We start from the raw sequence: 13,036 nt of genomic DNA on the forward strand, positions 1-13,036 counted from the left end.
AGGGTGCTGACTGGAGACCAGACCTTCCAGCATGCAAGTGTGTATTTTATGCCCTGTTTTAAAAGCTTTATTATTGTGAGTTACTTTTAAAATGCCTCTGGTAATTATGGATTTGAAAATTGTTATGCTGTTACAGTGTTTAAGTTTACCAAATGTTAGATTTAAATGGCCTTTTCTGTGTATTGTGGTGAAAAGTGCAGTTAAGGTTTTCTGGTCTTAGAAAATAATTTAAAAGGAGGTGGTGTAAAAATGTAAGATCCGTTGTTTGCTGCTGAATTTACACTGAAAACTATGGAAGAATGGTATGTTGATCATAAATACATTTTCCTACCCAGGAAAAAAAAAAGAGGTTTAGGTGGGTTTTCCATCATTAGTTTTTCAGTTTCCTAACTCTGGTTGGGATTTTTAAAGGAATCTTTGGGCAGTAGACACCAGGCTGAGATTTTCTGAAGGTGGCTCCATGGAAAAGGCATAGATGCCCTTGCCTTGCTGCAAGACTTATGCTCAGCTATGAGTACTTAAGCTCATCCAGCACTCCTCTCCTTGAAATGCAGTGGCAGGAGAGCACACAACTACTTACCTCAGGCAACTCTGAGAGCCCCAGGCAATGGCACTTCTGCCTACCCTGCATCTGCAGTATAACATCAGGTTTCTTAAACTGCTACAAATCTTAAAATGACACTTTTGGAAAAGGACCAGGGAGAGTACATTTATATTTAACAAAAAAAATCAATGAAGAAGCATTTATATGACTTTTTATTATTACACTCAATGCAGACCAGAGCGTACACTTAACAAGGGGACTTAGAATGAGAGTTATCTTCAGGCAAATGTTGCATTTGGGGCTTAAAGCCAAGCTCGTATTTTGTACCAAGTGTTGCGGGTGATTAACTTAGCTCTGCAGGTGCAGCTTTTGCAAAGTACAGGGCAAATCGGGATGTTAAACAACATAAGTGCCAGTAGGAAACAAAAGTGTACATGTGAACTACACAGTGCTATCTAATTTTACTTGCTTTCAGAAGGGTCTTTCTTCATTTGGAAAGAAAGGGTCAATGGGGTTCCACGCCAAGTTTGCCTACTGATGAGCTGTTACTGATGGCTCTGTATTGGCTGTTGAGAAAAAGTTAGCTTCAGAAATCTGCCCTAGAGTTGGTATCTGTAAGAGTCCTGAAGTTAGGAGCTTTGCTGAGGGCCTTTTGCAAGATCAAAACAAGGTCGATGCTGAGCATTCTGGAAATCCCCCGTCCCAACAGAGTGCAAGGCTAACTAACTGGCTTATCTTGGCAGTGGTTTGGTTAGCCCTGGAGGATTCAGTTATCATGGTGCACTAGAAATAGGTTTAAAAGGGACACAGGAAATTAGGTGGATCTCCATTTTAAGAAAAGTTCTTCCATAGAAATGTCTTTCCTTTCTGTCAGTGGAAACGTGAGCATAACTGGGAATGGATGTGAGGGAGACTACTGGAAAGCACATGTTTAGGCTGGCTGTCCCTTGGCTTCCAGCTTTGCAAACACACCAAACCATAGGACAACCAGTTGTGGCTGAGAGGTGATAGCTTGTTAGATTCCCCACTGCCACAGTTACTTCCAGCACTGCAGTTAAGCAGTGTTTTCCCCTTCAACTGGTGCTTAACGCTACTGCAGACCAAGGGAAACTAAAGAACAAACTGTGCTAGTTTTGCTCGTCTCTGGAGTCTGGCTGGCAGACCCTGTAACATCCTTTCCTTGAGCACAGCAGTCACAGCTGCTACTTGGTGTTTCCCCCAGTACCCTTGCTTTTCGCTGCAGCAGTTTTGACTTTGAGGCTCATGGTCCACTGTTGGTCCATAAGACACCAGAAGGTGGTCCACAAAAGTGTTGCAAAAATACATCTGTTCCATGCAGATATATTTGCTGTATTTGAATGTTCAGACATTCACTCCCTTGAAGGCAAGGGAGCAAGGCAAATGGAGGAAAATAAAAGTAATGAATTAACATTGAAAGTTACGGCTAATTTCTATGTAGCTATGCATGAGAACTCTTACAGCAACACTGTGCAGAATGATCCTTGGGATAAGAAACACTGGCAGAGCCTCGAATTAATAGAAGGTTGAGGAAACTCCTCTAGAGCATAATGACAGGTAAACACTTTGTCCTTCCAAACACCCCAAATGGGCCAAGGACACCACCCAAAGGGCCAATTGACTTGCTTACTTCACTAGTTAACAGTCATATACATATTATGAATATAGAACAACTTGTGGGGCATGCTGTGAGCTGTCTCAGGCATGAATTGAATGTGGTCCCTGCCTTCCTGAAGGCAAGTGTTTCAGCATGGGACACCAGTTTAAACTGTGCCCATTTCAGCTCTGCCATCCTTGGTGAGCAAGAGGGACAGTATCAAGAGGGGCAGAGGGAAATTTTTGTTTAGATGACAGCCCCTGCCTCATATTATCAAGATGAGCCTGGCTGAGAAATTAAAGTGGGGCAAGAGTTGAGTAAAGCTATGATTCTCTTCTAGAGGGATGCCCAGAACTGCTGTTACTCTGTAATGGCCTTGATTTTTCAGTCTTCCCACATAAACTACAGATCTTCAAAAGTCCATTTTTCAGCATTTCTACTAGCTCAGTATTTCTCAATTTCTATATATTTCTCAAATGGTCACATCTGTATGAGGGTACTAGACAATCTTACCTGAAATTTTCATTTTCAAAAGCCTGCTGAAGCACCCTAAATTGTACTGTTATGTGCTGAGACCAAGACTCCTAAATGATACAAAGAGCTTTGAAAAATGTCATTGTCCATCTTCTGCTCAAGTTAAAGACAGGTTTTCACTATAAACTGCTCAGTTAATGCTCATTAATTGCTAAATTGCTATGATAGAATAATTAAGAAAGGACATTTTCTATACTTGTAAGACTCGAATCAGTTGTAGGATAAGACTTTTACAGGAGCCATAGGATTTAACATCCCAAGTTCAAAATTGATTTTGCAGCCTGAGTACCACTGAAATGAACCAAGATTTAGGTTCCAAAGTGGATCTAAGCCTCATGAAGAGACACAGTATCCCAGCACCTCAAGCAGAATTGGCCGACTTGTAGGGGTTCTGCTCTGTGATAGTTTGGGGGATTTTAGTTTGTTTTCAATTCAAATTACATGAAATTACATGAAAAAGAAATTTTTTAAAATTTATTTTATTTATCTTATTACCCACAGAACACATTTAATAAGAAAACTAAATAATGACTTAAGAAACACAGCACCTTGATGCTTTAGAGGTGAAATTGGTCTCCCTGGACCTCTCTGCTGCTGCGTGCAGTTGATCCAAATGGGTCCTTCCCTTGTCGGGTACAAGGTCTCCACACAAACCTGCAACTGTGCTCACCCCTCACTGGGCAGCACCATGTCCCCAGGCTACCCACCCACCTAACTCTATAGAGTAGCCACCCTAAAATCTTCGGTGCCCAGCAGCTGCAGCACACCAGTCATGAACGCAGCATGCAGTCCTGGCAGACCTGTTCCAGTATTTCCAGGCATCATACTCTTGTTCTGTAGACCCTGGACCCCAGCATGCTACAATATATCCAATGAGTTGTAGTTGCAAGTCATTTTTTTTTAAAAAAACCTGCATCCCAAGCATTTTTTCTTCCAATACTGCCCCCACAAAAATCACATCCAGAATGAAAACTGAGTTGCTAAAACTAATTAATTGTATTTCTTCTTAGAGCACCTGGACAAATATCCAATGAAAACCACACTGCATGTAAAAAGTATACAACAATATTGGGTTAAATAGGAAAAGATCAAAAATAACAACCTGTTTATAAAATGAGAAGTGTTGGGATATTCTGCTTTCTTTTAATCAAGTCTAGGGAATGTAGCTAGGAATACCAAAGACAAATAAGAGCTACATGACCTCTAGGTTTGAATAAGCAATGCATGTTTCTTCAGCATGTTTTCTTATTAGGGCTTTCAGCCAGAATATATTCCCATTTTAAGTACCAACTTCCCATTGAATTATTTGAAATAGAAGCTGCATGGTATGAATGACTTCCCTTAGAATTAAATTACATTCAAGCTAGGCGTCTTACCTATAAGCAAGCATAAATACAACAATATATATGCATGGGCATGTCATTCATTTTATTGAAGACTTAACCAAGCTTTCTATCCAACTAATGTGTATCATTAGCAGTGTTCATGTAGGCATGTAATACTGGCTCGTTAGGAAGAGACCTGGATGGATTCCAACTTACTTAACCCTTAAAATGTTACTGATTGGGAGGAAAGAATTGGCATTCCCCATGTGCACAAACTGCATAAAAAATTCATTTGGTCAGAAAATTAGCATCGGATTTAAATTTCACAGCACACAAGGACAAAGAAAGTGAGAGCTGCCACGGTTATGGTGTTGGCCGCATGGGAAGTGTCTCTTAGGGTACCTGCCAGGGGGAAGCCTGTGTTCCTCCTCACCCCCCGCTGCTGCGGCCTGGGTGTGCTAATTTAGGCATGTGATCCATGTAAATGGCATCAGCCCCTGCACCCCTGCAGGCAGCTGGCCACCGGGTGGTTCTGCCCAGGCAGCGCAGCCCAAAGACAGGGGAAAAGGGGTTGGCTCCTCATTTTCTAGAAATGAGAGCCCACTGCAGTCAGTTTGCAAAGCTGAGAAGGGCTCCCACTGCTGAGCAAACAGTCCCAGCCACCTCCAGGTCGCAACCCACAACAGCAAGGAGCCGCACACCATACTGGGGACAGGAGCAGGGGCAGAAGGGAGGGCGATGCACAACCCATTTGCAGGGGGATGTCGCCCCTTGTAAAGCATCCCTGTGCTCTCATGGTCCATCTGAAAACAATCAGCCATTTCACATGGCATCCTCAGGCCACAGCCCCCTTCATCTCAGTAAGATCTTTCAGGGTTAATGGTTCCTGCTGCGTTCCCTGCGCTGTGGCTGTTCAGATCCCCTATACATATTTTGGTGTGTAACCATTGCAGAAGATCTGGTACCTTACAGAGGTCATGTAGCTTACAGAGGTGCACTTGAGCACTGCCCACGTAACCACACGTCCCTTTGTCCTGTTTCATGTGCAGACACAGAATAGCTGTAATCCTCATATGTGATTTATTTTTGAGTACAGTGTATTGCTCTTTTCTGAAACTTTTTCCTTTTTCTTTCTTTTTTTGTCAACTTTCTGCATTGGCAGAGCATCTTGGGATTGAATTTATGGGTATGGACCAATCATTCCTTTTAGCCTGAAGATTTTAGAGCCTGAGAGATAAACCCCTTTTTATTTTTTTTCTCCACCTCCCCTTTTCAATTCCTAACCAATTTCTTTATGCTTTAGAAGGGATCATACAGCTATAACAACAACCCTTGTCAAAATGTTAGCAGAGATCAGCTCACTAAAATGGTAATAGTGATAGGATATTCCAGACCTAAGGAGTTCTAGGAATTACTGAAGTAATCATAACATAGTGTACATTCATTTTTCTGCTGTGTAATTTTGACTAGTTTTGACATTTGCTTTTGCTAAGTTCTTCTACAGTTGCTGGATTTTGGAAACACTGTAAGCATTAAGCAAAATGACTAACTAGTCTATAAAAAAGATAAGCTGTTATAGCCACCTAAAATTCTGCAAATTTACAGTTTTGAGCTCTGGTTTCCAAGTAAATTTTTATGTCTAAACCCACAGCTAGGAATGTAAATCAGATGTATATACATATGTGTAAATGGTATGCATATATACATTCTAGGTCTGTAAAGTAGAAGTGAACTGATGTTATTTAGGAACTGAAGCAGAGGTTTACAGCTAAACTCCAGATCCTAAAGTCAACAAATATATTCAATATTTCTAATACCAAACTCATATTGCACCCAACCAAGAATATTGGCAGTGGGTACTATTTTTACACTTCAGCTTAAATATAGTAGAAATAGATCTTATAAGTCCTCTTTATGAAAAGACTGTACTTATCTGACTAACATTTAGTAATCAGGGGTACAAATAATGCATCTCTTGAACAGGCTAACTTGGAATTCAGGTCAGTTTTAGTTTGGAATCTCCTAAAATTGTCGGCAAATGAGAAGAACCAGCCAGTGATGCTTTTCACACAGTTTTAGTTCATGTTCTTATTAAAAATGGCCCCACAAAATGTTATTAGCTTAAGCTGTGAACTGTGGAAAACCCATTACAAGTCCAAATTTTAAAAATGTCTCACAACGCAGCTTATTATTATTATCACAAGATATTATTAATTCTCACTCATAAGTACTAGATTGTAGTAGAAGATATATGGCTATGTTAAAATGTAAGGAATTAAATTAAATTCCTTTAAAAAACTGACTTGCAAATTTTGCTTTATGTATGAAATTACATCAGCGGAACCACCTCTTGGAATGAAATTATTTTAAAAATCCCCAGAGACCTGTAAGAAGAAAAACTTTAAAATAGAGCAAATGTAAGACCATATATATAATTCAAGACCATATATATAATCAGTTACATATAAATTAGGGTGATGTGAAATTAATTGCATAATGTGCATGTTCGAAAGACTGCACGTAGAGGGATTTAATGTCTTGACTTAAGTCTCATGTTGATTTGATTTTCCTAGCATTCTGCAGGGGGAAAAAATGTATTCAAAAGATTTTTAATACTTAATAGGCTCAAACCTTTCCTAAATTCTCACTGCACATGCATTTCTCTACAGACTTTTCCCCAAGGCTGCTACTAATTTTTTTCAAGCTAGTTTGATGAGCACTGCAAACACAGCACATGTTATTTGGCTGGATGTCATTAACTGGCTCCGTAAATGTTAACACCGGTTAGAGAGAGAGGACAGTTTTGGGGCAAGTCCCAGTATAACCGCAAGTGCCCTGCGGGAGTTCCGTCCCTGCTTCGCAAAACTCTTCTGGCCTTAAACAGAGAGGCCAAGGCTCATCCTCGAGGCACCACGCTGCCTGCAGAGCCACGGCCGGGATCCCTGGCCCAGGCCAGCCGCCAGCATCCCCTGCAGGACACCCAGGCGTACCCCCGTCAGCCCTTGCTGTCCCAGGCAGGGAGACCCTGTCAGCCAGGAGCACGGCCAGGTTTGCATGGGAGCTTGCTGGTTTGCTGGGCAAGACGTGCCCGGACGCATGTGCCTTTCCAGGCAGCCATTCCCCCCATGGCTTGAGGGAGGGCATGGCGGCACCGCCGTTCATGCACACCATGTCAGGCTGGATCATCCCAAGGGCCTCGTTTCAAAGGGCGCAGGAGGGAATTAAGACAATGAAAGCAGACCCAGGGGTTTACTTCTCCATGCCCCTCAAGACCTACAGTCCCAGCAGACATGCCAGTGCGAGGAGCATTGCTCAGGGCTGCACCCACAGCCCTGCTCCCTCGCTGCACCCCCATCCCCTGCAGTGGGTGGGAGCCCAGGAGCATCCGACACACAAGCAACAAGCTTCAACCCACTGGCAGCCTTAGCAAGGCTATCACCAGCCAGCCGCCCGGCTCATCTGAAACAGCCTCAGCCTGGAGTAAACCTCCTGGAGTCAGTGCAATTTCTCCCTGAGTGTAAACAACCAAGCAGAGCCTCCACTGTTAATTAATCTATCTTCTTCCTCCTCTCCCTTCCCCTCCAAGAAAAACGGGTTGATATATCCTTATTCATTTTGCTTTCACAAGCTAACAGCTGACAGCATGACCAAAAAAAAAAAAAAAGAATAATTCAAAGCATTTCAAATTTGCCCCTAAATTGCTTAGCGCAATTCTCCTGTTTCCTGTGACGTCCTCGTAATACACCATTTCCATGGCTAACTAATAAGCGCTTTCAGAAGGGGCAAAAATGGGAAGGGGATCAAGTGCCACTAACTAGCCTAGGCGAGGAGTTATGCTGTATGAGAAATCCCTTCACACTCTGCTTCAGCCTTTTTTTTTTGTCCCCAAGCATTTCTTCACTCTATTTTTTCCAGTATCAAGCATGCTGTGCCAGGCCTGCAGTTGACTTCTCAACCCTTTAACCTTGTCTTTCCCTATATTTCACATTCCTTTTTTTCTCTTTGTCCTGTTCTGGTTTGGTTTGGAGTTTCATCCCTTTCTTCCTTCCCTTTTTTGACTTTCTGTTCTTGGAGTTATATTTTTGTTTTCTTTAATACGTTTTTGCAGCATTTTAGTTTTACCGAACTCACTCCTTCCCCCCTCCTCCCCCCCTTGTTAATAATCAGTGCTATTAATTTTGTCTGACAGTGCTCATGACCTGTTTGCTGGTGTTTTGATTCATCGTGGGTTTGGCTTGTAGGACAAATTAGTTCCATGGTAAGGTGCATTGTATCAGAGAAATTAAGATTCCTTTTTGCTTTGTGGTTTGTTGCATGGAATATTTGCCATTTGCCCACAGCAACTTTAAAACTAAACTAGATAAGCCTGGGAAACACATTGGAGGAATGACTGCTCCCTCTTCAGTAGGGAGCATTTTCTCCTGAACTGGCGTGGCATTTATGACAGCACATCGTTTAAGTGCCTGAGCTTGGACAGAGACTCATGGCACACGTGAGGGACCACTGTGCATCTCTGCACCTCCTGGTGAATTGCCCCACAGACTTTTTATGTTCATGTAAGTCCCTTCCAGCAGAAATAATGCTGGCATTTATCCCAAAGGTAGTGTGGAGCTATGCAGCTTTTATTCATTCATTTATTTTTAATCACCTGCTGGTATTCTGACTGTGGTCAATATTGCAGTCTGACCTAAGGCCACCTTCCAGTCTGGATCCTCCAGGGCAAGTTTTCTGGAATGTCTGCTGAATCAAAAATAAGACTTGAGAAAAGCTAGACACCATTTTTGTCCTAAAAGCAGGAATGCAAATCCACATCGTAAAGCATCAGCACAGAACACGCCTCTGTTTCAGCACTCCTTACATAACGTTTCCCCAGCACAGCATGCAGCGATGCTCTCTGCCAAACATGAGTGAGGCTGGAATGCATGAGTAGCTCCAACCCAAATATTACCACAGCTACTAACATCTTTATAATAGTGAAATATCTCTGATGAATGAGATTGGTAACAAGTTGTCATCACTGAGCAAGCTGCCACTCTAGATAGAGCAGTTCCTTTGTTGGACAAAAGAGATGCAAGTAGAAACCCAGCATTTCTCTGATACAAGGCACTGCTGGTTGTTGATATTACTGTGGTTTTGGAGGAGCACTGGAGAAAGAGTCTGAATTTTATGACCAGAGCTCAAAACCTGTCTTCATTTCCATTGGTGATATAATTACAAGCCAAGCTCATGTCTCAAATGTAGAAGGATATTTTGAAATCTCTCCTGTAAAGACAACTGAGATACAAATTGACATGGGGGCAGAGGGACATTGGATATGAAAACAATCCAAAAAAAAAAAAAAAAAGAAAATAAATTTCTCTTAAGGCCTGTAAAATTGGCCTTCATTCCAGCTGTCTTTACAGACTAAAACTTCCAAAGCATTTGCAAATTCATGTTATTACCTTAGTGCATTGCATTTTTATTTCCAGCAAATGCTGAGTGTTTGTCAATTGTGAAATTGTTTCTTAGATATTGTTCTTGTTGACTTAAACAAAAAAAAAGATTACTTTTGACTGTAATTGTACGGATGATCGCTCGTCCCCAGTACTGTGTTAAGAGCTTATGGTGTAGTCCTGTTCTCCTTGCAGTCAGTAATGAGTCTGCCTGAAGTGTGGTGGCTGTGTTTCGGTGTGCCTATGTGAATCTGTGCAGTGGTTTGTAGCATGCCAGCTGTTGACTGTGTGCTCCTTGCCTAGCCATCCTCCATGTTGTGACCTTCTCTGTTTTTGTCCCTTTCTAGAAGCTGAGGAACTGTACCAGAAACGGGTGCTGACCATAACTGGCATTTGCATTGCTCTTCTAGTAGTTGGCATCATGTGTGTGGTGGCCTACTGCAAAACCAAGTAAACTTTTCTCTTCTTTTTTATATCTGTGGTTGTTGGTCAGGGCCTTCCCAGTTGACTGTAGCTTCTACTCTAAGCATAAGGTTGTATCTGGATTTCTCCAGAGCTGAGCTGAAGAGACAAACCTGTGGGCAGGGTGCTCTGGTTCAAGCCAGACGGGTACAGGTCTCCGTGTCCATCAGCAGTGCAAAAATAGGACAGGTATCTGAAAAATTTCTCACCTTTCAAATGTGACTCGAGTGAATTTCACTGACTTGCAATTTGATAGACAAATTCTTTGTCTATCACCCGTTCCAGCTGGTTTCCCCAGCTGGAAAGGAACAAACCCCAACACTGGAATCACGTTGCTCTCCAGCAGTAAATTTTACATATCAGCCTAGTTTGTTTGTACTTGAGGCAAGATTAACGGTGCTAAAAGTTACTCAACACCAAAGGCCAAAGAACTGAACGTGAAAGTGCTCCCAATGCAAAAGTAGGCACTTAAATGCATTCTGTGAGTCTCTGTAAATTACTGGGGGTGACTTTCAAACATGCATGAGGCACTCTGGACCATAAATTACACTGAATATCAGCAGGATTTGTGCTGTCAAAACTTCTGGCTGCTCTTATAAATCTCCCCACCAAAACACAGAAAACCCTTATCATAAATCTTCTACATTTGTATAAACCTGATTTACTGTTGCAGGGTCTGATTGGCAGATGGGTTGTTGGTTTTCCTTGTAAGCCCCACCAATAATGGATGTGTTAAAAGGAGGGGAGGAGGGGAATCATTTGCCCCCCTCGGTAAGAGTCCAGCCACACACACACACTGCTCCCACCCACAACCTTGTGCCAGTGGTCAGTGGGGAATGACTGAAACAGTAATAAAGAATCAGATCAATTACTGCTTTTAGAAATGGCAACTGGCAAGCCAGGGCAGCTAAACGATATCTTTCCTGGTCCAAAGTTCATTGAAATCAGCCAAGACATCCCCATGAATTTCAACAAACATTTAGTCAGGGTCCTGAAGTACTGTTTTCTATATAAAGAGCCCCCAGAATCCATCACGGGTCTGGATGCTTTGTCACGGTATGTCCCTGACATCAGCGATCACTGCCAGCCAAAAGTGAAATGGTTTCAAACACAGCTGATGAGAGTGAAAGTGAGCTGCCAGTTCATGGCCCTCCAAATGCAGCAGTGATGCCAGACTACTATCTGTGAGATACTCCCCGCATGCTCTTTCCTCCTAATAAGGGAAAACCCAGAAACCGGGGGAAATCCTGAAATGGTATTAGGAGAACACACTAAATAAAATGTAATGGCTTAGATTTTGTTGGTCCCGTTACTGGTTGGACCAGTAAGAGATACTGCTGGTCAAATGCTACAGCAATATCTTCTGACACTGAGTCTTAATTCAGAGGTGCTTTATTTGCAAGTCATTTACATTAAGGGAAGGGCTTCTCGGAATAAGTGAAGTACACATTAGCTTTCCCATTATTCTTTCTTCTCAGTTTCCTGGAGTAATTTCTTTTTTTAGTTAGTGTCCTTTTACTAGAGGACAAACGGCACACATGGAAGCATGCAAAATGCAAATACATTGATCACTGAAGGTGGGAAGTAATGCGGTTTCCCAGGGACAGATTCCCGGGCAATATGTGCCAGGATCTCAGACCCATAGGTGATGAACTCAAACTCCCTCTAGAACCCACTTTCTCTACCATGTCAGGGGACTCGGGTTGTCCTCAGCTCCCAAGGTCTTCAAGGTGTCATGAAGGGGTGCTGTGAAATCAAGTTAAACCCTTGTCTGTGTTGCTTCTCAGCCCAGGCAGGTCTTTGGGTAGCCACTCAGATATCTCCTGGCACTGCACTCTCCATCCACCTTAACCACCTGTCTGTCCTAAGATGATGCCTGGTTATCCTCCAAACACAAAGCCCACATGGATCAGGGACTGTGTCCTGCTGAGACAGGAGCATTTCCAAGGCAGCCGTGTCTGCTTATACCATTCATGTGGAGCGGCATAAATTAAACATCTTCCACTATCCAGGCACATACACACACAGAGAAAATATGTAAAATGCAGTGTGTCAAGTCATGTTTTCTTTGTCTTTAAGTTTCCCTGGCTATCAAGCTTCAACATATTTATTGTTTTCCCTCCCCACTCCTTTTTGGAAAGCTTGGAATAGTCCCCTTGAGTTCAAAACGGGATTGAAAATGGTTACGTCTTAAACTGTCCTGCCCTGCCAAAACTATCTGCACTTCTGCATACAGCTTAGGGAATTGTGTGTATTTTAGCTCTTGCCACAGCCAAGGTCATATGCACTCTGCAGTGCGTTGGAGCCTGCATCCTCCCTTCATTTCCCTGGATTCTGTGGCAGGATGGTGGAAGTTCTCCAGTATAATCAGACAAAATTGCGGAATATTGATAGATTAAGTCTGAAATTGAATAGCTCTTTCCCTGGTTATTTATTTTGGTATTCTATTTAGTGTGTTCTGCATGGCCTTCACAGCACCAGGTTTTACTATGCTGCAAGTTTTGTTACTGACAGCTTGTAATGATCTCCTGAAAAGTTCTCTTGAGGAGAGCTGGAAGGATTAGCAACTGGGGAAGGAGCGGCTGAGGACAGGGCACAGTAGAAGCATCCAAGTAAGCCAGAGACCATGCCATTAGTACATGTGGTTGATGGATGGTTCTACTGAATGCATTAGCAGCCCTGGCATCCACCTGGTAATCATTAGGTTCCAGAGTTAACCTGATGTTGCTGTAACGAAACCTTCCAGAGCTGCCAGGATGGCTGCAGGCTCAGGCATAACTCACACACTCACTCACTTTGGATTTCTGTGGGTTCCTCTGCACCCTTCACTTCTTTAACACATTTATGTGTTTGGAGTGCACTGTTGAGGTAGGGGATGAATCCCACAAAAAAATGTGTAGCTGCCACATCACAAAGATCGTGGCACGTGCCATGTTTTCCAATGGCTGCAAGCAAGCCCCGAGGCGAGGCCACCTTGGCTCCTTGTAGTGAACGGAGAAGGGTAACCCAGTAGGCTGTCAGAAACCGGGCTGTGGCTGTGGTGGAAGGTATCAAGGTAGCTGGGTTAAAATCCCTCCCCTCTCCCTTCTGAGTGCAGAAAAGAGCTCCTCCGGAGATGGAGCGT

At 42.8% G+C, this 13,036-nt stretch overlaps 1 protein-coding gene across 14 annotated transcripts in view; it reads left to right on the forward strand.

Annotated features, from left to right (window-relative positions):
- NRG1 (neuregulin 1) overlaps window positions 1-13,036 on the forward strand; it is a 522,383-nt gene that overhangs the window by 496,257 nt on the left and 13,090 nt on the right. For 9 of the 14 annotated variants that reach the window (XM_076361763.1, XM_076361765.1, XM_076361766.1 and 6 more), the window contains 2 exons: window positions 5,181-5,204; window positions 9,798-9,900. In XM_076361763.1, coding sequence (XP_076217878.1) covers window positions 5,181-5,204; window positions 9,798-9,900 — 127 coding nt within the window. The remainder of the gene's footprint in view (window positions 1-5,180; window positions 5,205-9,797; window positions 9,901-13,036) is intronic. The other 5 variants (XM_076361764.1, XM_076361771.1, XM_076361760.1 and 2 more) reach the window with 2 other exon arrangements.

Source organism: Aptenodytes patagonicus, chromosome Z, assembly GCF_965638725.1.
Source record: "Aptenodytes patagonicus chromosome Z, bAptPat1.pri.cur, whole genome shotgun sequence".
Lineage (NCBI taxonomy): Eukaryota > Metazoa > Chordata > Aves > Sphenisciformes > Spheniscidae > Aptenodytes > Aptenodytes patagonicus.